The 27165-nt window shown below is 44.8% G+C and overlaps 3 protein-coding genes across 8 annotated transcripts in view; 1 reads left to right on the top strand and 2 right to left on the bottom strand.

The window, feature by feature from the left end:
- The window catches only part of BRD8 (bromodomain containing 8), a 31454-nt gene extending 20806 nt beyond the window's left edge, over positions 1–10648 (bottom strand). Inside the window, exons 1-11 of one of the 5 annotated variants that reach the window (XM_080996160.1) lie at positions 10529–10648; positions 9723–9819; positions 7488–7557; positions 7148–7197; positions 6048–6170; positions 5861–5941; positions 5361–5425; positions 4721–4857; positions 4153–4368; positions 2158–2302; positions 48–257 (exon numbers count right to left, since the gene is read on the bottom strand). In XM_080996160.1, the coding sequence (XP_080852286.1) occupies positions 48–257; positions 2158–2302; positions 4153–4368; positions 4721–4857; positions 5361–5425; positions 5861–5941; positions 6048–6170; positions 7148–7197; positions 7488–7557; positions 9723–9819; positions 10529–10547 (1213 nt within the window). In that variant the 5' untranslated portion in view covers positions 10548–10648. Of the gene's footprint in view, positions 1–47; positions 258–2157; positions 2303–4152; positions 4369–4720; positions 4858–5360; positions 5426–5860; positions 5942–6047; positions 6171–7147; positions 7198–7487; positions 7558–9722; positions 9820–10528 lie in introns of those variants that run through there. The other 4 variants (XM_080996161.1, XM_080996162.1, XM_080996163.1 and 1 more) reach the window with 4 other exon arrangements.
- A 69-nt stretch (positions 10649–10717) lies between these two features.
- On the top strand, positions 10718–12898 carry NHP2 (NHP2 ribonucleoprotein). The gene is made up of 4 exons (XM_080996179.1): positions 10718–10947; positions 11065–11134; positions 12153–12258; positions 12507–12898. The coding sequence occupies exons 1-4, from the start codon at positions 10791–10793 to the stop codon at positions 12630–12632; spliced, it is 459 nt and encodes a 152-aa protein (XP_080852305.1). The 5' UTR covers positions 10718–10790; the 3' UTR covers positions 12633–12898.
- A 1773-nt stretch (positions 12899–14671) lies between these two features.
- On the bottom strand, positions 14672–23943 carry RMND5B (required for meiotic nuclear division 5 homolog B). 2 transcript variants are annotated; one of them, XM_080996170.1, is made up of 10 exons: positions 23804–23943; positions 23237–23405; positions 20360–20505; positions 18745–18879; positions 18320–18420; positions 17734–17900; positions 17278–17443; positions 17098–17200; positions 16816–16970; positions 14672–16280 (listed from the first exon to the last, which is right to left on the bottom strand). In XM_080996170.1, the coding sequence occupies exons 2-10, from the start codon at positions 23373–23375 to the stop codon at positions 16217–16219; spliced, it is 1176 nt and encodes a 391-aa protein (XP_080852296.1). In that variant the 5' UTR covers positions 23376–23405; positions 23804–23943; the 3' UTR covers positions 14672–16216. The 2 variants fall into 2 exon arrangements, with proteins under 2 accessions (XP_080852296.1, XP_080852297.1); XM_080996171.1 differs by lacking the exons at positions 23237–23405; positions 23804–23943 and adding an exon at positions 21018–21280.
- Positions 23944–27165: the final 3222 nt, after the last annotated feature.

Raw genomic sequence — 27165 nt, 5'->3', positions numbered from 1 at the left:
AAAGCCTTCCGCAAGGTATGGACGGGCATACGAGTGCAAGGACGCACCTGTCGCTACACTTTCGGGAGTTGCGGCGGGTGGCACAGCAGCTGGTGCTTGTAGCGTGGGCACCATGACTAGAGTTGCCTGAGACACGGACTCTACAGGGGGAGGCAGGAGTTTGCCTGGAGGTTCACTGGCAACAGCAGAAAAGGAAGCAAGCGATGTGGTGAATTGCGCTGGACCAGCTTCTAAAAGGCGGGAAAGTGTAGGAGCACCTAACAAAAGTGTGAAGAAGGGGGAAAGCACATTAGCCAAGAAGCTACAGAATACTACAGAGCAAGCAATCCTTGGGCTCTTGACCAGCTCATGCCCACCAGGGTTACACACGCCGACACAAGTCACAAAACGGATCACAGAGAGCTGTCCTGGGAGTCACTTAGCAGGGCTCAGGAGCATATACAAGCAAGGATCAATGTGTGCTTTTAAAAGAGGAAAGGCAGCATTTTATACCACTAGAAGAAATCCTAATCTGGGGCAAAACAACCACGTTTTCGTACACTGAACAAATCATAGGAGGTTTTCATAGCTTTCCCTTTAGTTGCAAAACCTAAATTCAATTTTCAGTATTTAAAGGTGTGCAGAATTCACAATATTTTGGTATAGATGAAATCGGATAGGGGAAAGAAGGGAGTGAGCAGGATTCTGGAGCCATGGGAGCTAGTAAAGTATAAAAGGCCTTTCATGGAAGCTCAACACAAGTCGTCTGCTGAATCCGGAGTGTTTAGCAGACTTGGAGCCCACATTTCTTTCTTTATAAGGTTTATCATTGTGAGAATGATCTTTTAAAAAAAAGGAGGACCAAGCTAGGCAGCAATCAAGATATTATGTCATGTAGCAGGGCTGGAGCAGACAAAGTCTGATGCAGAACTCTGAAGCCAAGCCTGTATATGCACCATGTTAACAGTGCTCTGGAAATATTTGGACCAAGAGAAGGTGAATTCTGCAACCAATATAGAATACATCACTTCCCCAACACCTGCATTTTCCTCAGGAATCACACTTTTAACATTGTTTTAAAATGGGCCAGAAAACTACTTTTTTAAAAAGTTGAAATTCTCAGGATACTTTGTGCTGCACTTGGCACCAATCTTTATGTTTGTATTATCCTTTTGCATCTACAAGGGGTGAGAAATTGGATCACATTGGAGAGCTGGATCCAAAAGTGGCTGAGCCTCCTTGGGTTAATTAGCTGATGTCGTAGGACATTACATGACAAACTTCAAACCCCGGCTCCAACAGAAGATTCAGGAATATATTCACACTTTTTCTCCTCTTATTATTATTATTATTAAACTTTTCCTGCTTGAACTTTCCTGCACTTGATGCCATAAGATGTCAAAACAAGGGAAAAATATTATTTATGAAATCTGTATACCACCCTATACCTATAGATCTCAACCTAGTGGGCTAACTGCTGAGGTCTAGCGGACCTAATTAGGTTCCCCACCACCAGCCTACCACTAGGTGCTTAACAATGAGGGCAGCGGAGAGGTAGGGAAGGAGGGAGGAAAGGGGGAGCAGGGGAAAAGGACACACTATGGCTCAGATAAAAGTCTCAAACTATCAGTTAAATACATACAAAAGTGCATAAAAAAATTCCTTCCAGTAGCACCTTAAAGACCAACTAAGTTTGTTCTTGGTATGAGCTTTCGTGTACATGCACACTTCTTCAGATACCATGCACACACGAAAGCTCATACCAAGAACAAACATACCAAAAGAATGGAGGAAGTAGAAAGGAACATTAAGCTAAACATGAGATTAAGGGGAAGTAAGCGAACAAAGTGATTTAAGGAAGAGAATCAAGGCAATAACATTCATAACACAAAGTAACATGATCAAACATCACACAAAGCCCCGACACATACAAGCAAAGCTTTGACAAAAGGCTTTGCCATGCAAATTACATATTTGGTCTTCCAAGGTCTCAGCTTTCATAGAATATGTTCTTGATTTATTCACATTATTTGAAACAGGACATCCCCTGCTGTTCTCAACACAAATGGCAGACCAGAAATTACACACTGTAGCGGCGGATATCTTCTGAAGCCCCTTCCAACTCTAGGATGCGAATGCAGAAGAGAGAAAAACACAACAATAGCAGAATAGGCCTACCTGAAGCAGCAGGAGATGCAGGAACAGTAGTTGAAGCTGACTGCATTTCTCCACCGTGCAGCCCTGGAAGAACCCCTCCCACTTCCAGGAGGAGACCAGAGCTGCTTGTGTGACCAGAAACTACTGTCATGTCGCTCTCACCCACCTGCCAAAGGATATTCACATACTAAAAACCAATACACAGACTCTCCCACTGCTATCCACATACAACAAGGTCTTGCCTGTACTACCAATAAAACTAATTCAGGTTCTTGCAGCTGGCTCCGCCAAGGTGCTCCGGCTGCTCCCGTGTAGCATTTAAGCAAGGAGCCAGCAACATGGATAAAGTCAATCAAGTAAATAAAGTCAATCAAGTACAGAGGCAAGGAAAATCCAAAACAAAAAACTCCCTCATTCTCATCCAAAGAAATAACACTCTGCTTCTCATCCATGGCTAGAAATTCAGGTTAGCTGGGCTTAATTTGTTAGAAATGCCAGACAGGAAAGATCAGCTCAAAAAGGAGAAAATTGCAGAGCTTTCCTTGGAAACACAAGACAGATTTTTTTCCAAGCCCACCTCCCCAATATAATCAATGCTAAAAACACAAAGTGAAACACTATGTACTAAAAAGTCACAGGAGAGAAGGAAAAAATAACCAAGGTGTATATGAAGCAAAGATTACATTGCATAGATGGTCACACACAGCCCAGATGACCTTACTCATATGAAGGGATCCCCATATGGCTGCAAATCCTCCCATTCCACACAGTGTCCATTCCACCTGCCCATGCACACTCACCAATGGTGAAAGAAGATAGACTTTATGGGACAGATGGGAATGCTGTGGCCCTCTGTGGATTATTGGACTAGAATTCCCATCAGCCCAAACACAATTGGCCATGTGTCTGGGGCTGATGTGGGTTGGAGTCCAACATGTGGAGGGCTACAGTTTCTTCACACACCCCTGCTCTTTGGGGATCCCGCCACATGCAGGCAGTGAACAAGCTCTAAATATATTAAGAGAGCAAAACAAAATACATTATGGCTGCCATCCCATACACACTTACCCGGGTGCATGGGATTGCAATGCAAAAATACAAATTATTGTGTAATTGTGTGAGGTTTCCTAAAGTTCTTGCACTAAATCATGCCTAGTTTGTCATAAGATGTTGTAAACCATCTAAAAGTCTTTTTTGTTCTGGTAAATGGTATATAATTTCTGTTACATAAAATAGTTTTTCTCTCTCTCTCTCTCTGCGTGTGTGTACGTACACACACACAGTTTTAATTTCACTGTATGCAGCTTGATTGCCTCCTTCTCCTCTTTTGTAGGCTCAATGTTTACTTAAAATATTTTTATCCCACCTCTCCCATACTTCGAGGTGATTTACAACATATTTAGGACTAAATTATTAAACAAACCACACTAAAAATAAATCCAGTGAGTGATCAGGAAGCAGTTAATGTTGAAGCACTGGAGGCTAACCATTGTGGTTCTGATCAAATCCCTTGGATGAGAAATCACTGGGAGCCCCGTGTTCGAACAACATATTAAGTATAATAAATATTTTTTTAAAGAAACAACCAATCTCCATTTAGAACAATTTTTTAAAAAAAGCAATAAAAATCCCAACCAATCTGCAACTGCATTTCCTTAATACCGCTGTGTATGGTCTTCAACCCTGTTTACTCATGAACTAAAAATTCCCAGTTCAAATGTCATCTTAGTGTTATGAACTCACTTAGGACAGTCACTCTTCCCCACAGCTATAACATGCAGATAATAATACTGGCCTGCCATATAGGGTTATCATATAAATGACTAAGATGCTGCATGCATAGTGCTTTGTGGAGCTTGGAAAATTTGCTATATAGCAGCCAAAATTAACATGTGGCATTTAAGGCCTATCTAAGCTTCCCCCTTGAAAAATGCTTGGGCCTTTTGCCCTTTCCAGTGAAAGTCAGTCACAGAGATTCACCAGGACTATTGCATATGTAAGCAGGGAACTCCATACCAGCCTGGGGCTTGTGGGCAGGAGGCTGCCCTTCTTCAGCAGCTCTGAAAGCAGAGGAGAAGGAGGCGGAGTTGCTTTCTGTCCTAGCATCTTTTTCTGGGCTGAATCATCTGTGACTGGGGTCATGGGGGCATCCAGGGAGGTGGAGCCCATAGGGGTGTCAGGGATCCCAATGAAGGAGGCAACTGGGGTGCTGGGCAATGTCCCTGGAGTTACCTGAGAAAGAGAAAAACCACACTGTTCAATGCCACATCCTCATCATCCTGACAAGTCCCAATCACCCCTCCCACCGGGGCCAATGACCAAGCATACCCCAAGCACCTCCTCCATCACTCTTGCTCCCCTCAGCCCTTTGTGCACCTCCACCTTTTCAGACCTACACTAGCAGTTACCACCAAAGTGCATTTCAACCTTTTGCCACACAGCACAAAGCAGGCTTTGTTCTCTGGAAAAGGTTGCATGCAAGCTATCAACATTATAAAAGAAAAAAGGGGGGGCAAGAAGTCTGGGAAAACTGCAGAGAGACCTATAGGGTCTCAATGGTTTCTCATTCTTGCCATATCCTTACCCCTGGACTAGCCTCTTCCAACGTGGGTTGAGATAAGTCACCCAGACTGTAGTCTGCTCCTGGCGAGGTTGAGCCTGCAGGAGAACGGACCATAATTCCTGGAGGTCTTCGTGATGTGTTCTTAACTGCCTGACGAGCTGGAAAATGCCGAAAATTCAGTCAAGAAGTTCAAAGAATCACCTTGATAGATAAGAAATCTCAGCACAAGATGAAATGATCCCCAAAACACCATCACAAACATTCTTGGTGCTAATGAATTCCTGCCGTTTCTCCCAGCATAAAGAATCAGAATACGCAACTGGTAGCAAATTCTTCCTCAGTGGATTATTCATCACTAATCCAGGAAGCTTTCTTACTTCATCTTTTTGTCTTAGAAGAATCCCTCTGGCATTTTGCCTTCCCTTAGGATTCTTGAACCAAAACCTGGCATCTAATACTGAGGACAGTCTTTGAAGAAGGGAGAGGCTTCCGAAAATCATACACTGTCTTCCACTTCACAAAGGAAAGACTGAGGAAATCAGGCTGACCCCATCCATCTACCTGTAAGACCTCTTTCTTTGTCTCAGCTCAGTTGCACCACTAAACATGTTTACCTCCAGGAGTTTGGTTCTATGGGATCAAAAACTGGCTTCCAACTAACCTTGATAAGCAGCATCTGTAGCTTTTCTCTTCACTTCTGCTTCCTCCTCTTCCATTCTTTTCTTCCTGAAAAAAATAACCAAGTTCAATGTTACACTAGGCTATTGGGTGCAAAACGGAGGTGCTTCCCATGGATGTGTTAAGACAGATATCCCACAGTCCCTAATATAATAAGTAACTGCTCACAATTAAGCCCTGAGGCAGGCTTTTCAGCCAAGACCTTAAAAATGTCAGGCCAGATATCAGGACCATTTCCCAAGAATGCCCTCAAAGCTCTACTTCAAAAGCCACAAGGCCTTGCAAGCCATGGGATGAGGGAGAGAAAGTGAGCAAATGCTACAAAGCTTGGGCAATTGCACCACATGGGATAATGATGCCATAAAGCCAAGAAGCGTAAGTTCAATCATTTCGTTGCAATGCTAAGAACTAAATCTGAGGGCTCAGATATGAAGTCCCAGAAAGAAAGAAAAGCTGTAGCAGGGAAATAATAAGATAACCCACACCACAATGTCATTGCACAGTTCCTCCAGCCTATGGTCCATGTGCCCTGCCTGGATCAGTTCTGCATCCCTCTTCAGCTGCCTGTAGAGACAACACAGATAGGTTTGATCCACGTTATCATTATTCACATGCCCTAAAGCAACCAGGGTTTTCAAGAGCTCCAGACTCCAAAAAATCTGATAAGTACCTGTACTTTTCCTGTGTCTCCTTAATCATCTTCTTTAACTCCTCAACCCGTTCTGCTGTCAGTTTTCTCACAATTACATCTTCCACAGTTTCTACCACTTCTCCCTTCTCACCACGCTTTCTTCTACACAAAAAAGGAGAAAACAATCTAGCAACCAGTAATGGCTTTCAATCTTCCCATACACAGCACCTTTTGCCCTCACATATCCCACCTTATTCTTCCTTGTTCCAATTAGCTCTTTCCCATTTTTGCTATTCTGCAACTCAGTGGAAATGCAATCTTAAAAAGATCACTACAGCCTAAGTATCAGCCAGCCACTTTGGAAATTTGTATGGGAAATTGCAAGAAGCCTACCTTCCCAAACATTGTACATTGTACCATTTAGAGGGACTGAAACATAAATAAAACAGAACAAATGATTCAGTCACAAGACACAATAACATATATGAAAAAGTGTTTGGCTTCTAAAGCTGAGTGACTTTTGCAGATTTAAGCATCCTACTGCTCTTTCCCAGGGAATGATGTCAAACTGACCCCCAAGTAAAGCACAGGTTACAAAAATATGAGAAACACATCTACAGTACTCCCCAAACCAGAACGCAGCATTCTGGAGGTGGTCAGAAGAGCCTGAGCTAATCCAGAATCCACTTGATTCCAAGCTGGCCTCATTGCTGTCATTTGATGGCAATGGGCCTGATTGCTCCGCCAGCATTCTGTCTACCCTCCACCTGGCCAGCATGAGCTATGGGTCTGGATGGAGCTAGATGAGACTGTGGCTGTGCCCTTCTTTCATGTTTTGTGACTGCCCAGCCAGGGTTTGGATTGTTCTGCCAGTGCATTATCTTTCTTTGTAACCAAATAATTTAGCTTAGGTAAAGTATGCAAGTTACTATAATTTCTGGGAGCCAGACTTAAAAAGAAAGATGGTCAGGAAGCAGCGTTTCAGGTACTTTCATATGCTGTGTTCAAACTGTCATTCCTCTTCAGTTCTCTAATAGTCTATAACGCAGTAGTTTACCGTTACACAGTATCTTCCTTGCAATGTGAAGTCCTGCCCTGTCCCACCCCACTCAAAGAGGTGGTTTGGCCTTTGAACTCACTTTGGGGTCTCTGTGGTCTCCAGAAGCTCAGAATATTGTGATGCACAATGCTAAAAAAAAGATAATAAAAGTGCATACAGATTTCAGAAGATTAAATCACAACAGACAGCACTAAGAATCTGAGTTGAGACAAAAACTTGGGGTAGTTTATATAACACACATTCCACATATTAAAGCTGTTTCCAGATATGTGGGCTAGGAAGTATACTTTCCTGGCAAACGATTTTAAACATGTTTTACGCATTTAACATGCAATAGATCCTTACAGGGAGTCCCCGGAACAGGTATTCCCCATAGGTGAAATGAAAGCCTATTATGATGTGAAATTTAAGCACCCTACCTTTTGGGAAAACCAATCAGGTGGGCGGCCTGGCTCTGCAAAGGGTTTGATGGCTCTGCTGACAGACACCCTAGAGAAAAAGAAGAAAGTTTCAAGATCTTCCCTCCTTTGCTGGGCAAAATATAGTGGGGAAGGTTTGGTCACCAGTTGATTGGACTGGGGAAACTTTGACCCACAGATAATGCAATACTTTCTGAAAATGACTATGTTACATTGTGCCCCATAACTAGAGCTCATTTTAAGTAACCCTCCTCCCCCACATTGTGGTAGTTAGGGTGCCTATGTGAAGGTCCACAAAAATTGGGGGAAACTTTCCTTCATTCCCCACTTCTTTTCAGAAAAAAACAGGTCTATTCCACACACACCCGCCAAATCTCCTATACTCTTCTGTGTTAGTGTAACTTAGAAAAAAATGGGTGAAATTGCACCAAGTGCTTGGGCCATGTTTTGAGAAACCCATCTCCCACATTTGGATTTTGTTTAAAGAAAAACCCAGCAGCAAGTGGGTGGTTAGAAACAGTCAAAGGTCAAAGGCCTATAGCACGTTTTATCCCCTCCCCTTTCTCTAGGAATGTGTGTATGTGCAGTGGTAGTTATAAAGCCAAGGCTGGATTCAGCAGCATTTGCATTAGTGTGAGCTTTTATCATCTTGGTGGATGTTACATGCTGTATAGTAAAGTATAGCATGGTGAGATAGCATGGTAAAGTGCTAGTGGATCTGTCTGCAAACTTGGATCATTACTAGGTTTATCTCTAAGATCAGAGAACTGCTTTGTAGTTAATAAGTTCATGATGTAGCAGCATTTCTTAAAGTTTACGTAAGTAATGTGCCTATGCTTGTCTTGTGCTGTGAGACAATAAATACTTTATACTTTGAACTGAACTGTGTGAGAAAGGAGTTTTCTTAACAGGGAACTCTGGAAAATACTGACTACTGGAAGAGAAGAAGACTTTGAAGTTCTGCTGGACGACTCTGCTGGAGCTGTGCATACTCTGCTCAGATGGTGGGCCCAATATAACAGGTTATGGGCCAACTGACTTCTACAAGTCTAACCACCTGTAGCCCATATTTGGAGCTAGAAAGAGTGGTTGATTTTGCTGCTGTGCAGCTAAGATACCACCACCACCCTTGCCTTGTAGGTTTTGTACTTACAGTTCCATGACTGGAAGGATGATGCTAAATACACTTGCAAGAGGATAACAGAACACTGGCAAGCAGAAACGTGAAAGCCTCCTGAACTATTAACAGCTTGCCAGAAAACTACCCGCAGTTCAGCTCTGAGACCCTTTGAGATATTCACATAGTCCCCAAGAACAGCTTCCCCCATCTTGAACCTCTATATAAAAGCACACCTTCATCCTTCTAAATCAGTTTTTCATTGGAAGCCCAAATTATCCAGTTGTCAGTATTACTATTTGGTGTTAACAATCATCTGAACTACTACTACATATGAATAACGACACAGTGCAGATGTAGATACCCGCTCAATTTTCTATTAAAGCCCATTTCCTAAACCATTTCTCCCCTTTTTTCACCAACGTATATTGTTGATTATATATTTAGAATTATATTTTGAAATTATCTGACACAAGATTATTTTAGCATAGTTGACTACGTAATATGTAGCTGGGTTATATGTTCAAGCTCATTGGCTAATGTTTAGAAAATCCCTTCTCAGTAGGTTTTTGGTATGCTTCCTAGTCTTGCAATCCTACAATTCTGTTTTTAACCATTTTTCCAACACATGCAAAGTTAGGATCACAAAGGGCATTCAATTACTTCTTGTGTTTGGAATAAGAGCCACCACAAATCAATTGAGGATTCTTTATGAAATATGTAATACAGTTAAACAATATGCATTCAAATATGCATTTAAAGCCCTAAATGGCCTCGGCCCAGTATACCTGAAGGAGTGTCTCCACCCCCATTGTTCTGCCCGGACGCTGAGGTCCAGTGCCGAGGGCCTTCTGGTGGTTCCCTCATTGCGAGAAGCAAAGCCCTGTGAAACGCCCTCCCATCAGATGTCAAAGAGATCTACCTGACAACTACCTGACATTCAGAAGACATCTGAAGGCAGCTGTGTTCAGGGAAGTTTTTAATGTGTGACATTTTAATGTTTTTTTAATCTTTGTTGGAAGCCGCCCAGAGTAGCTGGGGAAACCCAGCCAGATGGGCGGGGTACAAATAAATTATTATTATTATTATTATTATTAAACTATGTTCCAGTTTCTTACCAGTTTTGGTCTCCACTCCGCATGACCGAAGAAGCCAAGCAAAGTTTTTCCCGGATAGACCATGGCTCTGTAGGCCCAGCACTCAGCAACTTGTGCTCTGATGTGGAAAAAGATAAACATTATGGTGTTGCAACATGCCCACATAGTTAAAAAGAACCCTCAAACTAAATTAAATCTATCTCAATCCATGCTGCTTTTAAAAGTTTGGTTTTCAAGCCCCTACACCCTCCATGCCCCACGCCCAAAAAGCCACACTAAAAGTCAATTCAATGAAAAGTCTACTGGTAACAACTCAATGTCAGAGAATATATGTTGCATGCAAAAAGTCACAGGGCTAATTTCCTGTTAACCTCAGGAAACATTCCCATCTGAAACCCTGAAGAGGTGCCTTCATTTAGTGGTAGGGAAGATTCCTGTCTGAAGCCTTGGAAAGTCACTGCCAGTCAGTATGAACAAATAAGCCGTTTGTCTGGCAAAGCATAAGGCTTTTTACTACCCAGAGTCGGCCACGACTGGACCTAATGGTCAGGGGTCCCTTTACCTTTACCTTATGCTGTTATTCCTGGGTACCTCAGCTAAGGAGAAAACTGACCTGTCATCGGAGGCCTTTTAGACAAGCCACCTCCCAACCAACCCTTCTTAAAGTCATGTTAAAAGTTGCCTGACACCTGACACAACAAACGAAGCTTCGCTCAACCAAGAAACAGGCATCCTTCTCTAGTTTTTTTTTTTTTTTATGGAGGGGCCAACCCCAGCTCCCCTCTCCGCGCCAGCCCCTCCTTCCCCAAAGAAAGACCCCCACTCACTACCCGTCCCCGCCGCCATCTTCCCGAAGACGCCAACAAGCGCGATGCTTGCTGGGAAACCTGCTCCGAAGAGGAAGGAGAGGGCGGCACTTTTTCCTAAAAGCCGCTTTTCTATTGGATGATGGCAGAGCCGGCCGGGTGACCGGAAACAAGGTCTTTCCCTCCCCTTGAGCTCTATGGTTGCCTTCCCAGAGTTCCTTGCTCTGGGAGCGTCAGGAGCGGAAGTGGCCGCACGTGGGTCTGTGTTCTTTCGGCGGCAAAGATGGGCAAAGCCAAGCACCAGGAGTCGAGGGAAGAGCCGGAGCCCGAGGCGACCCCGGAGAAGTCGTACCACGAGCTGGTGGAGAACGTGAACGCCATCGCGCGGCCTCTGGCCTCCCGCAAGTTGACGCGCAAGCTGTACAAGTGCATCAAGAAAGGTGCGCGTGCAGGAGGGGGGGGAGGGGAGGGGAAGGAGGGCAGTCCGGCTTTCGTGGGCGGTGGGAGAGGGCTCCGTCCACCAACCCTTGCTGGAAACTCTCCCGTTTGACTTGCAGCATCGAAGCAGAAGCAGATCCGGCGTGGGGTGAAAGAGGTCCAGAAATTCATCAACAAAGGCGAGAAGGGGTAAGAACTGCGCGCCGTTGCGACGCGATGTGCCTTCTTTCCCTCTCCATGCCGCTGCCTGACGCTAGCAGTTCAGGTCTTGAATTCGGAGCCAGTCTGGTTCGCCAGGTCTGGTCCCTACTCTCGCCGTGTTAGGAAATCCTCTGTCTGTCTATCTATCGGGGAGAGATATAGACACGCAGTTATGTGTTGTTTAGACACACACACACACACACACACAGAGAGAGAGAGAGAGAGAGAGAGAGAGAGAGAGCGAGCTTTGGAATCAGTAGATGACATTTTCTGAGATGTTCCGGGTTGCAAGCTTTCAAATAATCCTCAACTAGTTTATAATCCTGTGATTCTGTTGGTGCAAGACACAAAGGGACTGAAGGCACTCTGCTTTTAGTGCAGTCATTGCCAAACTGGTGCCTTCCAGATATTTTGGCTACAGCTCAGGGCCCCAGCCAGCACAGCTGATGGGAGTTGTAGTCCACAACACCTGAAAGGCACCTGATTGGCGAAGGCTGTGCTAATACACATCTCCTCTTAGTCACAGCTAGCATAGCTAATTTTCAGGGATTATCAGATTTGTAACATTAGAAGGCCTTCATCCTTGAAGGCATCATCACCAGAGAAACAATCTGGTTGTGTGTGTGAATGAGTAAGGGTGTCTTGCATGCAAATGAGTATACTTTGCCCAGCAAAAACAGATTTTAATCCTTTTCATCAGACCTCGTTTTCAGTTGGCTCTGCATAGTAAGTTTTTTGCCTTGCATGCACCTACTTGCCTCAGTGAGCTATTTCATCTGCTCCCTTATGTGTGTACATGCATGCTTGAAATCTCTTATTTGTGCAAATGATGACTGCAGAGATGAAGCACAATTTGATACGTATACACAGGATTATACCTGTATTACAATATCAAATATTTGGAAGGATTCATAATATATCTGTTTTAATGTGTTTGTTGTCTTCTCTACTTGCATTGCTCTGGTCTTATTTTTGTTGCTGATGCTGCATTGTCTGTCTCTCTTAGGATCACAGTTCTTGCAGGAGACACACTTCCTATTGATGTCTATTGCCACATTCCCATCATGTGTGAAGACAGGAGCCTTCCATATGTCTACATCCCTTCCAAAACGGTAATGTAGGGTGGGGAAGTAGAAGGCGGCTTCCAATTCTTGTAGAATTTTTATTCTTCACCATAGACCTGCATCCTGATAAGGAACAGAAATCTTGGTTATTCTAGAAGAGCAGTTTCACGCAGCTGGCATTTATATAATTTCTCCATGTGAATTGGTACATGGTCCGTTTGCTGCTTAAAGTAAAAAAGGTAAACTTGTATGTGAATTAGGAAACTGAATGCTGCTTTCCTATTTTTTTCTTTCAGGACTTGGGAGCAGCTGCAGGTTCAAAGCGACCAACGTGCGTTATCATGATCAAGCCCCATGAGGAATATCAGGAAGCCTATGATGAGTGTATGGAAGAGGTGGAGGCTCTTCCCCTCCCTTTGTGAAGAACATCAGTAAGAGATGCTACTAAGACTGACAAACAGGCACTTGCCTGGGCAGTAGCTTGACCCTGATTTTAGAGGAGCCGTGCAATGAAGAGAATACTGCAGTTGGCACTGTCACCAGCCCTGTGGCTCATACCCGCTTCAAGTGCCAGATATTAAGCAGCTGATTTAGAAAGAAGTTATTGACTTGTCTTGCAGCAAGGGAAGTTTGTGAAGCTTGGGTGGGGGGGAAGGCGGAGAGATTAAACTAATTAAAACACTTGTAATGTTGTGTAGTGTATTACAACACACTATTTACCCCTACATACCACAACTTATCCTTGCGAAGGTGAAGTGTTCACCAACTTTTACATTCTTCCACTTGATACATAAATGATTTTTAAATTTAATGTGTAAGCTGATCAATCCACACATGGTAGAGAAACTGCAATATCCCTGTTTTGTCAGGGCAGGTGGTGGCAGTGGGTGTTGTTTTCCCCCCTCAGCAGTGTCCGTCCCATTTATTTCAGTGTGAGGGCTGGCATAGTTTGTTCCCCTGGGCTGGGGCAACAGGAGAACGTTGGGGCCTGTAAGTCCACAGCTTCTCCCTTTTAAACATCCTTGGACTTTTAAAAGAAGCACCACCTGTGGAACTTTTCAGTCTCCTGAGAGGAGGGTCTCAAGGTCAGCTTCTCTGCCTTTGAGAGATGCCCCCTACCTCAAAAGAAATAGCGCCTCTGAGATGCCCTTCCAGGGACCATAGAAGTGTAACCTTAGTTAGCCTCCAGCTATTTCCCTTCTCCAATCTTATGTAATCTAGACCACTGTGGTGTAGTGTTGGACTAGGGCCTGGGAGTTCAGAGTTCAAATCCCCACTTGCCATGAAGTTCACTGAGTGACCTTGGACTAGTAGTCACTGCCATCAGGCTAATTTACCTCATAAGGTGGTTGTGTTTATGGGGAGGGAAAGCCATGTATGCCGCCTCGAGCGCCTTAGAGGAAAGGTGGGATATATATTTACCGTATTTTCTGCTCTATAGGACACACTTCCCCCCCCCCCTCCAAAAATTAAGGGGAAATATGTGTGCGTCCTATGGAGTGAATGCAGGCTCCATGGCTTCAGTGATAGCAACGCGAAGCCTCCAAAGCGCAGAGGGAGCAATCCCTCTGCGCTCCGGAGGCTACGCGTTGCTTTGGCTGAAGGCTGGAGAGCAAGAGGGGTCGGTGCGCACCGACCCCTCTTGCTCTCCAGGCTTCAGGGATAGCCGCCTGAAGCCTTTGGAGCGCAGCGGGAACTCATGCTGCGCTCCAAAGGCTTCGGGTTCCTTTTGCTGAAGCTGAGAGCAAGATTCTCCTGGCTTCAGCAGAGAGGGAGGAGAAATGGAAGGGGCTCCGTTTCTCCTGCCGCTTCGCTGAAGGGGCGCTGAGCACAGGGGGAGAAATTTTTTCCCTTGTTCTCCCCCTCTAAAACAAGGTGTGTCCTATGGTCGGGTGCATCCTATAGAGCGAAAAATACGGTAATAAAATAAAAATAAATAATACAAGTAAACACAGAATGCATGGTGAAGAGAGATGGACAGTTCCAATAAGTCCAGCGCCAAGGGCCTTCTGGTGGTTCCCTTGCTGCGAGAAGCCAAGTTACAGGGAACCAGGCAGAGGGCCTTCTTGGTAGTGGCAGCCGCCCTGTGGAATGCCCACCCACCAGATATCAAAGAAAAAAACATCTACCAGACTTTTAGAGTCATCTGAAGGCAGCCCTGTTTAGGGAAGCCTTTAATGTTTGACGGACTGTTGTATTTTAATATTTTGTTGGAAGCCACCCAGAGTGGCTGGGGAAACCCAGCCTGATGGGCGGGGTATAAATAATAATAAATTATTATTATTATTATTATTATTATTATTATTATTATTATTACTACTACTACTACTACTACAACACTTGTGTAAGAGTTTTGCTCTGCTGGGAGGCTTTAAAAGCAATATTGTCAAGAATGTGTCTGCTTTAAGGAAAATGTTTCTTTTTTGTTCTAAATATATCAACACCAAAAACCATACACAAGTTTGCTGAAAAGAAATTTATTTAGCTGTATTTCCATGCCATCCATCTCTATCCTGGGTTTAACAGTTCCTGGTGCCTCGGAGGAAGAAAAACTAAGAATACATGCATTGTGAAAAAAACCCTTTGATGTCAAAGGGTTTCTGTGGCATCATAAAAGTATCTTTAAACGTCTCTCCCCAGGCTAGTGCAGATCTTCACATCCATTGTTATTCCAGACTGATACTCCAAACTACTGCATTTTTTTAAACAACAACAAAAATCTAATTAAAGTGCAACTTGTAGGCACCAACTCCTGCGCCTACAGCTTTAAACTATTTACCCTCACCGTTCTAATAAAAATGGGCTCAGCTTTCAGAGCTAAGTTCAGACTTCAAGCAACACAGATTTAAACTCTGCCAGTTGTTTTAATATTACTTTCGGGTCTCGTTCCAAGGGAGTTCAAATCTCTAAATCAGATTCAAGATCCCTGTTAATTATCCATACCCCCATTCTCCCATATTACAGAGGTTTTTTAGGACCATTGCCTAAAATAGTTCACCTAGTCAGGTTCTGATGTGTATCTGTAACCTTAATGAGTACTTGCAAATGCTGTGAATTGTCAGCAACAGGGGAAAGGATTACTTCAAATTTCTTGAATAAAATAGACTGTATACCTACTTTTAAGGATGTCTCAATGATAGTTACTATTCTACCAGCTTTCTCAACCTGCACAAAGTCATGGTACTTTCTCCATTTTCTACTCCTTCACAATGGATAAAGTAGCTTTGCTAGGCTTTCTAACACTCAAAAGCAGCAAGCTGCTATCATGTACCTGTCATAAAGTATGAATTTCTTTAATATAGTGCTGTCCCAGTTTTTCACTTGTGTTATTTTCATTAGGAAACAATACACCTTATTACTTATCCCTTGTTTTTTGAAGAGCTACACTGTGTATTAGTACACAGAGGGCCCAAATTCCACCTTTGTTGATTCAAATATTTTCACCATTGCATTTCCAACCTATTTTAAACTTTTCTTCAAAATAGCAGTAAGCCAAGTTTCCAGCATACTTCTCCCAACTTAAATTCCATCCTTCCCATTGTCAAAAGCACATATTGGGCAGTGGGAAGAGAAAGGCAGCTCTAAGGCTCCCCCCCCCTCAAACTGATGGATTGAAACAGAAAAAAAGACCTAGATTTATCTTGAAGTGTTTTAAAAATAGCAACAGCTCCCTGTGTACTATTTGTGATACAAGCTGTATCTCAACAAGTAGAGCTATGCATGGGGAGAGTGTAAACCATCTTGCTAGGAAGGATCACTGCCAGTTAAAGCTCCCAGGAATAATCCTAGGAAGTTGTATGTTGTGAGGAGTACAGAATAATGTGGCTTGGCTTACAGTAGACATAAGATTGCTCTCCTCTGGCCCAGTGAGCTACAGTCAGTTCCCAACATGTAGCAGCTAATACTGTTCACAGCAGAAGACCATTCCTGCCAGCATATGCCACCTTCCATCAAGCATTATCCCAATAGCCTATTTTCACCAGAACATCTCCAAGGCATGCCATTATCAAAAGATTAGGCGTTTTCCATCAGCAGGGCTCTGCTCCATGGGACAATATGGACACTTCAGCCTGCACAAAGAAAGATCAGAATCAAAACAAGGCCTTAGAATTCTCATTGGCAAGTAGTCCTACCAGACCACTAAAGCAGATAAGCAGGAAGCTGACCCAGACCCATACTTCCAGTAGACCACTAGCAAGTCCTGGTGTTTGGTCCACTACCTCACTCTCCTCTCTGCCCTGTTAACAAGTCTGATTTGGCCTTGGGCTTGCCAGTTACTAAGAAACTACAAGGAGCAGTACTAAGCTCCCCCTTACTATAGCAACTGCAGTATGACCTAGTTACCCAGCAGAGGGCAGCAGACACAGTGAAACTATCATGTAGTCCCAAAAAAATAAAATGATAGTGATAAACTGCTTCAAGATGAAAGGGACTTCCTGGACCTACGGTACATGGAAATGAGTTGTGTGGGGAATCTACTCCTGTCGAGGTGACCACAGCATTTCACAGGTAGGAGAGCCTGGATACTTCAAGTTTTCAGGCAAGAGTTCGTCATCCACAGCCTCCCAGAATTGAGGAAAGTTACAGTTTGTAAAAACCACTCACTTCCCTCCATTGATGAGCTTGTTAAGGGCATCTCGAGAAATAACATGCCCACAGATGAGCTTGATGGGTGGGTTAGAATCAGTTGTCTGCTGTCGCAAAATGGGACACGCAAAGACCGAGTGGTACCAGCATTTCATCCCAAGCTCAATTTCAATCTGATAAAACAAGCAGAAAATAATTAGGCCCATAACCTGGTTGTTATAGTTAACTTTATTTCACAAAAATATCCCCACCCTGCAGCTCTCTCATAGCACCCTACCCCTGAATGGGCCAGGCACTCACAGGCAGCTCATCTTTGTGGCTCCAGACACCCGTGCACTGTCTCTGCTCAATCACAGCCTTGATGTTCATCAGCACCGGCAGTGCTACACATCCTGCAGCAAAGCTGCCGAGAGAGAAGGAGGGAGGAGATAGCTCAGCACTGCTCAATCCACCACCAGTCCCACCCATAACAAGCTTTACCTGACACTCAGAGGTGACTCCACTGAGAGACCTAACAGGGCACAGGCATCACGAGTGAATATCTCACAAATTTCAGTCCACTGACTCTCATCCAGAAGATGCCTATATGGAGAATTCTTAAGGCCCAAACGCAGGTACACCAGGCTGCCCATCATCACCTGGATCTCTGCAGATGACAAATGCAGGAAGCAGCACTCAGGTAAACATACTTTTGCTAACGGGGCTGGCCTGTTATGGAACCAGTTATTGGGAAATGGTGATACCTATGACAATGACCAGGCTGAGTCAACAACTCCCAAGACTTCCCCTACTAAAAAGGGAAACTCCAAACACTTTGAAGCAACAAAATATGAGCCCATTCTATTGGGTGCGGCAAGGCCCAGAGAAACAGCCTAAAGGCAAGAAAGCTCCTCCCAAGGAGCAAGTAGCAGAGTAGGCTTCTGGAAACAGCCTCACCTTGCTGATGCAGGTGAGCAAAGGGCTGGAAATGGCGTGCGTAGCTCAAGGCCTCTAGCTCCTTGCCTGAACCGCCAGCAAGGAGCCTGATGAAGTAGAGTCGATGCAGCCGGAACTCCAGATTGCTGTTCATTTCTGCCAGCTGCTGTCGGTGGAAGACTGCCCAACTGAGCAAGAGACAACACTGCTCAATGCCATCATCTACATATAAAGCTGCCCTTAGAATGGGTGCTACTCCAATCCAAGCTAATATTTGTGGGCGACCTGGTCTGAGGCAGGTTGAAGCAGCATTTTCTCAGCATGCTGTGAGCTCACAAATTCAGGTATCTTATTACAGGAATACCCTGGCCTTGTGTAGAAGATAATGAGTGAAAACAAAACAAGCAGAACTTCTTGGTGCTTGTTGGAAGAGAAAAGATGGCAGACCCACAGAGTGGATAGGCTCACTGATAATGAAGAGTGTGGTTCCCCCAATGGCCCTTGCCATAGGCCCTACTTCAAAATCATTCTGTTAGGACTCTGTTTCCTCTCCCACTGTACTTATTATTCCTAAGAGGGGAAACAGAATATAGCTCATCATTCTTACCTCAGAGCAGGCTCCAGATCCTGTTTGTGCAGAGCTTCCAATATACTGTTAAGTTCCAGGAATGGCTTTTTAAAGTCTACATCCACATTCACAGTGGATTCCTGTGGAAGGGCAAGCCAAATTAGAACAAGGCTCAAGGCAAGGTAAATATTCCCAGAGGGAGGCTGTCAAGTACATATCCATCCTCTGCAGGTTGGATAGAAGAGGCAGCGGAATAGGCAGCTTGTTGTACTTTGCAGTGGAACTGGCTGGCAGGTTCAAGCTTCTGATCCTCCTGCATATGCAAGCAGGAAACAGAGACCTTTCCTGGCACATCTCAATGGTCAATACCAAGCAGCGCCGTGGCACAATGTAGAGATGCAACTATCGGTTCCCATACACCATGCAAATAACATTTACACTTCCATCTCCTCAAACCCCTGTACCTGACACAGTTCCTCCGCCACTCCTAGCATCCCTTGTTGGTAGAGGTGCTCTATGATGGCCAACACCAGGATCTGCTTCTCTTGAGACTCCCAGACCATAGCAGGAACAATGCCACACAAATCAGCATCAAAATGCTGGAACAGAACAAGGCGTCAGTCATTCACAAGCACTAAAGAAAGCCCCAGAACAAGTAGTAGAAATAAGTGGCTTTCCATCGGCACTGAGTACTAGCTGTCATCCCATATCACTATGAATTTGGCAGTATCTACAGACAGCTAGAGAAGTATACTGAAGTTTTGGACATAGTAGTGGCAGCCATATTGCACCCCATGCAAGTCTTTTTTCAAATTCAGGGGCATTCTTGTCAGTAACTTGTTTCCAGTAATTTAAACAGTCTGGGAGAAAAGACGACAGGCAAGCAACAGAGCTAAGGAACCTCAGAGCAAGGAATTGGATAGGTAGAAAGGATTGTTGTGTGCTGGAGAAATGTGGATGCTCTTGATTTAACAGCAAAAGGAAAGCACATGGGTTAAGTCTTCCTCTCCATAGATACTGATGGGGAGGGACCCTAGGCCCAATCCTCAGTTGAGGCAGGAGAACTTCCTTCAATTTCTTAAATGACAACAGCTGAATTACTGGTTTCAACTCCAAAAACTTATTCATGATCTGGGCTTCCCACAGTGCTTGCCACTAGTTCTTCAGCTCTGAGTTTAAAAAGGGGGTATAGTCATTTGATGGAACTTATGCATGTTGGAAAGCAAGGTGGGTTGCCATCTTGGCAACTGCAGAGAGATCACATTATCATGGCATGAACAGAGTTTGCAATGGTTTCTAGTCGTGTTCACTATCAAGGCTTAAATAATATCCCTCTCCTTGGCAATAGTCAAGGAAATTCTCACAAGATTCAACTCTGATTCTTCTGCTTAATGCCCCCCGTGCTTTCACTCCTAGCCCTGCAAAACCAAAACTAATCCCATTTGAACTATGTCTGTGAAGAAAAAGAAAAAACAGGAGCCACCCTTATTTAGCCAATACAAAGCACACATGTGTTTACTAGAAATACTGAACTCTGGACAATCTAATACAGTGGAACCTTGGGTTGCAAATGTGATCCGTGCGGGAGGCACGTTCACAACCCGGAGCGTTCGCAACCCACAGCACCGTGTCTGCGCACACGCGTGACACGATTTGGCGCTTCTGTGCATGCACAAGTGCCGAAACCTGGAAGTATCCTGTTCCGGTACTTCCGGGTTCGGCGCGTCCGTAACCCAAAAATGCGCAACCTGCAGTGTTCGCAACCCGAGGTATGACTGTATTCTTTTATGCAGAATTCTAGATTTCAGTGTTAACACAGAGGAAAGACACTGGTTCTGCAAGTTGGAAAAACAGGGAGACATTTGTGGGCCTGGATAAAATCAGGCAGTGTGGATGTAGTCAAAGCACAATATAGAAGAGAAGATGCACACTGCACTAATCCATTAAAGACCCATGTTTCAATAATGAGCTCTATATAGGGCGATGGAGCACATACAAGAAAAACATTTGCTCTCAAAACTCATCAAGTTTTCAGTTTTAAATGCTTGGGTTCCCACCTTGCTCCTGAAACCTACTCACCCTATCGATTGCTTTGCCCACACGAGAGATACTGCTGTGAATGTCTTTGTGGTCTGAAGCTAGGTTCTGCACTGTGTCTTTGATCTTCTTACAGCATTGGGACATAACCAGGGAGAGAGTAGCAGACAGTGGCGTTTGTTGCAAGGCTGCAGGAGAAGCAGCAATTATATCTTAGTGTGGGTGCCAGTTCAAGAGCATACAGGTAACTCGAATCTTACACTTATTTTACTTACACGATTGCAACTGTGTGCAGCGGGGTATTTAAAAAAGTAGTATAAACAACAACAATTGGGAAACACTTGCCTGCGAGCACTCCAATTGGAGAACAGCCTTTACCAAAGGTGTCATGCGCTTTGAAGACACTCAAACTCCGGATGCAAGGGAGAAACGTGCTAAGAGGAAGGCATGCTTGGCAAATCCACACCGAGATCAACTCCCGCCCAATGTCCCCACTGTGGAAGGACGTGTGGAGCCAGCATTGGCCTCCACAGTCACTTATGGACTCATTGTTAAAACTGTGTTTATGGAAGACAATCTTAGTCGGCTACGAGTGATCGCCAAGGAAGAAGAATTATTAAATACATGGAGAGCAGGGGAAACCCACTCTCCATTTATTTATTCTCCACCCACCCGCACAAGGCTGTGATCACCGACTTACCTGGCTTTGGGAAGGAGGTGCTAGGGCTCTGGCAACATCCTGGAGTCCTCACACCCAAAGCTGACCAGTTCCCGGTTTTGCACATTTTTGCATTTACATGTGGACTCCCAGAACTGAACCATCATGTAAGATGCAAATTACCTGTAATCTATAGAGCAAGACTTCCTTATTGCTTACAAATCTGATCTGGAACAGGTAGGAATTAACAGAAGCCAACAGTTTCCCCTCAGATCTTAGTCTTGGGAGAAATTTATGCTCACCAGTAAGAGAATGAACAGATTATGGGGCTATGGGTGGGTGGGATCTTAATTTTATCTATTTATTATTACATCTATCCCACTTTTCTTCCAAGGAACTCAAGGTGACATATATAATTCTCCCTCTTTCCTTTTTATCCTCAAAACAACCCTATGAGGTAGGATAAGCTGAGAGATAGTGACCAGCTCAAGGTCATCCAATGAGCTTTCATGGTCACATAGGGATTTATAAAGTGGTCTCCTAAGTCCTAGTCCAGCACTCTAACCATGACACCACACTGGCTTTTCCCACTGCTTCTAGAGCAGGAACACTCAAAACCAATTCTAGGAATCTTGCTGCTTTCAAATAGATGATATATAAATTATGGTATAATGTGCTTCAAGAAAACAGGAGAACCTTCTATAAAAGCAAAACAGACATTCAACCTTTTCACTAATCTATTAGTAACATAAACAATAGCTTTCATTGGTTAACACAATCTTTGCTGTGCCAATTTATCATCATTAGTCTTAGAGAAAACCTTGGTTCTGAGTCCTAAACAAACAACTTTACTGATAAATTCTGGTTCAGCAAACTCATGCCAAAATTTCCCTTTTGTCAGAGATTTCCTTGAAGTCTCAATGTACTGATAGTCTCCCAGAGACACTGTTCCAGCAAAGAGGTGGAGGTTGAGGTTGTAAATGTCAACTTCCCTACCAAGATGGATCACAATCTACCAGTACTGTCATTCCTGAAGATATTTCAGTACATCCTCCTCCACAGTTACCTCAGATTTGTGGGAAATTTGTATCTTCAGGTCAATAGCACTACCATTGATACCTGAACAACTCTACATTATGCCAACGTATACAATATTTATGGCTGTCTTCGATCAACCATTCTTTGGCTTCTGTTTCAAAAGGTTCGAGGACTTCCAAGACGGTACAGTGATACCTCGGTTTACGAACAGTCCTGTTTACGAACTACACGGTTTACAAACTCCACAAAACCAGAAGTAGTGTTCTGGTTTGCGAACTTTACCTCGGTCTACGAATGGAAGCCAAACGGAGGAAAGGCACCAGCGGCGAGAGGCCTCATTAGGGAAAGTGCGCCTTGGTTGAAGAACGTATCTGGTTTAAGAACAGACTTCAGGAACGGATTAAGTTTGTAAACCGAGGTACCACTATAACCTGTTCCACGACTGGTCCAGGCTGATGGCAGGGTAAGAAGTTAGAAATGTGTTAGACTGTGTAGCTACAGAATGGACAATACAAGTCCTATCTTAACCCAGAAACCTACTGACCACTTCCTTTAGGAAGCACACAAGCTTCCAGCTACCACAAGGAGCACACCACACACTCCACTGTTGGTAACTCAAGCTTACAATGCAACCAGATTTGTTCCGGTTCCTTGGACAGGGACTCACAACTAATTCACTTGTAAAATGACTGAAGCAAATGATGCACCCTGCAGCTACATTTCATTGCCTTTGGGGCTCCAGGGATTACAAATTCCCCCACCCACCCACATTATATATCTGCCAGCTGAGGATAACACTTCACACATTTGATGCATCTAAAAAGAAAAGGAGCAGCCCTGCCACAATATCAAGTTAACCTACCTTACACGACAGGGTTGTGTCCATAGTGTCCACATGAAGCTAGCTACTCTTAAACCCAAACTGGGCGACCTTGGGCCAGCCACTCCCCTTCAGCCTAAGCTCTACCTCACAGGGTTGTCGTTGTGAAGGACAAAACAGGCCACCCTCTCTTGGAAGAACGGGATATAAATGTAATAAATAATGTGGGTGGGTCATTCTGTGCTCGGTGGGGCTTATATTTTCGAACTAATGAGGAGTACACTCGAGAAGCCGCCAGCTGTAGCCGCTCCCGACGCCGCCCTCGACCCTCCCGCCTTCCTTCCTCGCTCCCTCAGAGGCAGGAGCCGACTGGCCACCGCCAGACGGAGGCCCCCGCGCGTACCTGCAGCGCCCAGCTCCTCCCTCAGTTGGCTGACGTAGCGCAGCAACTCCTCCAGACCTCGCTCGCAGTGCTGGCCGTAGCACAGGAACTTCTGCAGCACTTTGTCCAGCTCCCTCTCCACGCAGGCGCAGCGCTCCATCGCCCCGGCCTTGCCTCTGCCGCGCGCGCCCTGGAGGAGGCGGGACAAGAGCGCCCAATCAGTCACTGGCCCGGCGCGGCCATAAGACCCGAGCCAAAAGGAGAAAGAGAGGGAACGGAAAGGAAGCCCCCCACCCACCCCCGGCCTCCCTAACCGCTTGGTACTGGCCGAGAAAGGTACTGTGGCAGCCCCTTATGGGCTGGGAGTGTGTATTTCACGGCCCGGAGCGTTCAAACTGGGAAGGTGAGGGACACCATAGGTCTAACACACGCTCTGGGCGAGACTAGACCACCGTACTGTGGGGGTGGAGAACACACGCACACCCCTTATATTACAGTGGCACATTCCTTTACTGGTCGGTGTGAGCACTGGACGGCACCATTTCCAGGGACAGCCGGGGTGGGGAAGGGGGAAAGAGAACAGCTAACCTGAGAGTCGCGGAATGAGACGTCAATCTTCTCCGGACCGGAACAACAGAAGAATAATTGCGTATCAAGCCGCCTCCTTCCCTGGTGCGGTCCTATATAGGCATAACTGCTAAAGTTCTCTAATGATGGATCAAACCATCCTCATTTTCGGATAGGGTGTGCCTGGAATGAACCATCAACGGGCAACAGCTGGGTGGAACGGACCATTCTTGGCTCGGATGACGTGCAGTGCAGGACTGGAGTGAACCATTTTTAGAGCTAATCAGAACCCACTTTTAGTTTGAAAGCCCAACGAAGTGTTTCTGCAGTGACAGATCAGGCAGAGGCTTGTCGGTATGTGAAAAGTAGCTCATTATCTAAAAAGGTACCTATTAAAAACAACCAATCCTAGCAGTTTTAGTGCTCCAACTGGTGACACAGCCCTGGCATGTTTTACTATGGCTTTTCTGAAGCATTTCTGTTAATTCTTCAGCTCAAGGTGTCAGAGGTGGTACCAACCTTTAATATTTGCTCAAGGAGCATGTCTACGTAAATATTCATCTTGGTTGCTGTAGTGAATTCTGCATGGGGCTGCCCTTGAAACTTCACCCAATACAAAATGCAGGTAGCCTGTTGGTTTATCTAGAGCCATATAAGCCCAATTCTGGGAGAGCTCTGGTGGCATCCAGTTACACCTCCAACTTAAATTCAGTGTATTGGTTTTTACCTTTACTGTGCAACCCTATAAACATCTACTCAGTAGTAAGTCCCATTGCGTTAAACAGGACTTACTTCCATTGGGGCAAGAAGGGAAAATAAGAAGTATCCCTGCTTTCCATTACCAATGGTACATTCATTTATTGGTGGCTTATATGAAGGCTTAACAACTCATTTCCTATATATTTATTCTTCTAGAGGCAAATCAGCAGTGGTCCCTTACTTTTTGGAAAACACTAGAGAACACTAGAGAACACTAGACTTTTATGAAATGCACATGGTATCTCATTGCTCTTCTAAGGTTTTCAGCTGGGGCATTACATTGAAAACAATGAGCAACATGTGCCAGACATTTTATTTTCCTTATGTGTGCATTTCTTTTTCAATCACACCTTGATTAAAATTTGATAAAACAGCTAAACACCCAGCTCATGCACAGCAATTTGGCCATTGCTTATGCAGATGAATTGTGCTATGTTTCCACAATGCTAGTACAGTAGACTTGCAGTGGAGCATCAGTACCCGTTTGGGTGCCTCAGTGTTGACAAAGGCAGTCCACTTTATAGACAGAAGCTACAGCAGCTGAAAAACAGGAGCTAGTCTACAGAAAACCTCTGACCTTGGCTTGTGACAAAAATGTAGTGTCCACATCTTTGCTGGATATAAACCACAAAAGTGGGAAAGGATTGTTGAGCAATGTTCACCTACAGGTCCAGGAAATGAAATAGCAGAACTGAGGAACAAGCCCACCACTGAAAAACACCAAAGTGAACAGTACATGTTTGTGAGGCTGTCTTATGTCCAGCTGTAGTGGGAAGAAATGTAAAGTGGAGTGACACGCTTGTCTCCACAGTAGGAAAAGCTGTAGAGACCAGGTTTCTGGGCTGGGGGCCAAGAAGGAAACACTGTTGTCATAGACCTTTGGAGGAAACACATGCCAAATGCAGGATGGCTGGAGGGGCCAGGACGTCTGAGCTTTCCAAGTGTTTTTGGATTGGAGCTGTAGCACCGCAGATTTCTTTGTATCAGTGGCACCTGCCCGGGCCCCATCTCCTTCCAGGGAATGAATCAGTCCTGTGGAATTCAGGAAACTGGTTTGTCCAGCAGCTCTAGAAGGCAAGCACTACTGCTCCCTGTGACGCCTCAACTCTTCCCTGTGGCATCTGAGCTAGCAGCTTGGTTTCTGGCTTTGCTGCCAAGTTTTGGTGCCGCCCTCTCCTGGGTTGCTCCTCAACTCTGCACAGCTCTAATTGATGGGTGGAAACCTGCTTTGGGGATTTTGGATGAGGCGCCAACAGAGCACTGGACTGGTGTGGGCACAGTGAAACAAACAAGGGATTTCAACAGCCGGCTGTCCGACAAGAAAAACAAGCCAAGCCTCTGCAGTTTCCTGGGACCAGGGAAGTCCAATTCAACTGGAATTGTAGGAAGCACGTTCCCAACCAGGCCTAGTATTTTTATGCAGCCTGGTGTTCTTATGCAATCTATTTTGCAATTTCTTCATTAATTTCCATTCCACCATTCACTAACCCAGGCCTTTGGCTTTTGGCTTGTGGCTTGGACATGAGCCAAGTACACATCATAGGTATCCAATAAATACATTAGATTTCTAGAGGTGGCGGGGCCACAGTGAATCTCAGCCAGTTTCTCAGGCTAATAAATTAAATTGCTTAGCTGCTTCAGTTGCAGTATAATTTAGAGAAATTTTTGCAGGGAAGGAAGCTGTCTTATATAAGACTGGATATCCCACACCCAGCACAATATTTGGTCATCAGATCTGTCAAATCCTCTACCAGCCAGCAGATAATTATTTTGTTTTCTGCTCTTGCTAGTTACGCTGTACATTTCCTGAATTCAAATGGCTTGGGCATGCCAAACTCTCTGTGCTCACCTCACACGTTTCTTACCAGTTGGGTGAGCAAACACTGTTCTAAAGCAGGAAGAGAAGCTGCAGGATGCTAGAAACCACAATCAATCCTTTCTCCATCATCTCAGATTGCAGTCCAGATAAAGGATTATACTGACTTTCCACCCTTGAATTCAGAAAAATGCTTCAAGAAGATTCCCTCTTATCACCACCCCCTACCTACCCACCCACCCACCTCCCTACCGAAGAAACAGAGGCAAGAGAGTCGTCTCCATTACTGTCTTATGCATGGCCCCATTTCTTCTCGCTGCTCTAACTGGCCTAGGTAAGACTGCAAGTACTGGTTGTGGAGCAACGTAAGCATGTGTATTGAACGTTCATTACAGTATAAATGCCATGGTCAACAATAGCAGAAATGTTAGGGGATGCTACAGTGGGAAGAGAAAGCAACAAACGTGGAGCCAAAGGTGTCAGGCAGATTTTTATTCCAGGAATTGCCAGGTAGAACTTCCATTTCAGGACTCATCACTCTGGCCCAGAACCTTCAAATCCAAAAACTGGGGCACCAAGCAGCAACAGAACAGAGGGACAGAACAGTCCCACCCCCATTCTCCCCATTGCCTATGGAGAAACTGGCCCAAGCCCAGATGACCCTGCCTGCCCTCTGGATTGATGAGCCCAATTGGTTTGGCTTTCAGTGAGCTTTTGGACCAGACTTACACATTCTGGAGCTGAACATCTTGTCACTTACAATACAAGGCACACACAACTGGAGCTTCTAAGACAGGCACAGCATGAG

This window comes from Podarcis pityusensis (genome assembly GCF_964106645.2).
Source record: "Podarcis pityusensis genome assembly, chromosome: 2".
NCBI lineage: Eukaryota > Metazoa > Chordata > Lepidosauria > Squamata > Lacertidae > Podarcis > Podarcis pityusensis.
The sequence above is the reverse complement of the archived record's forward strand: the minus strand, read 5'-3'. Positions and strand labels throughout refer to the sequence as shown.

Excerpts from the sequence above, each read along its gene's own strand:
- NHP2 (XM_080996179.1), top strand. The coding sequence starts at position 10,791 with ATGGGCAAAGCCAAGCACCAGGAGTCGAGGGAAGAGCCGGAGCCCGAG. Across the intron at positions 10,948-11,064 it reads GTACAAGTGCATCAAGAAAG|CATCGAAGCAGAAGCAGATC; the intron begins GTGCGCGTGCAG and ends TTTGACTTGCAG. Across the intron at positions 11,135-12,152 it reads ATCAACAAAGGCGAGAAGGG|GATCACAGTTCTTGCAGGAG; the intron begins GTAAGAACTGCG and ends TGTCTCTCTTAG.
- RMND5B (XM_080996170.1), bottom strand. The coding sequence starts at position 23,375 with ATGGAGCGCTGCGCCTGCGTGGAGAGGGAGCTGGACAAAGTGCTGCAG. Across the intron at positions 18,880-20,359 it reads TGGGCAAAGCAATCGATAGG|CATTTTGATGCTGATTTGTG; the intron begins GTGAGTAGGTTT and ends GTTCTGTTCCAG. Across the intron at positions 17,444-17,733 it reads TGCTCACCTGCATCAGCAAG|AGATCCAGGTGATGATGGGC; the intron begins GTGAGGCTGTTT and ends TGTCATCTGCAG.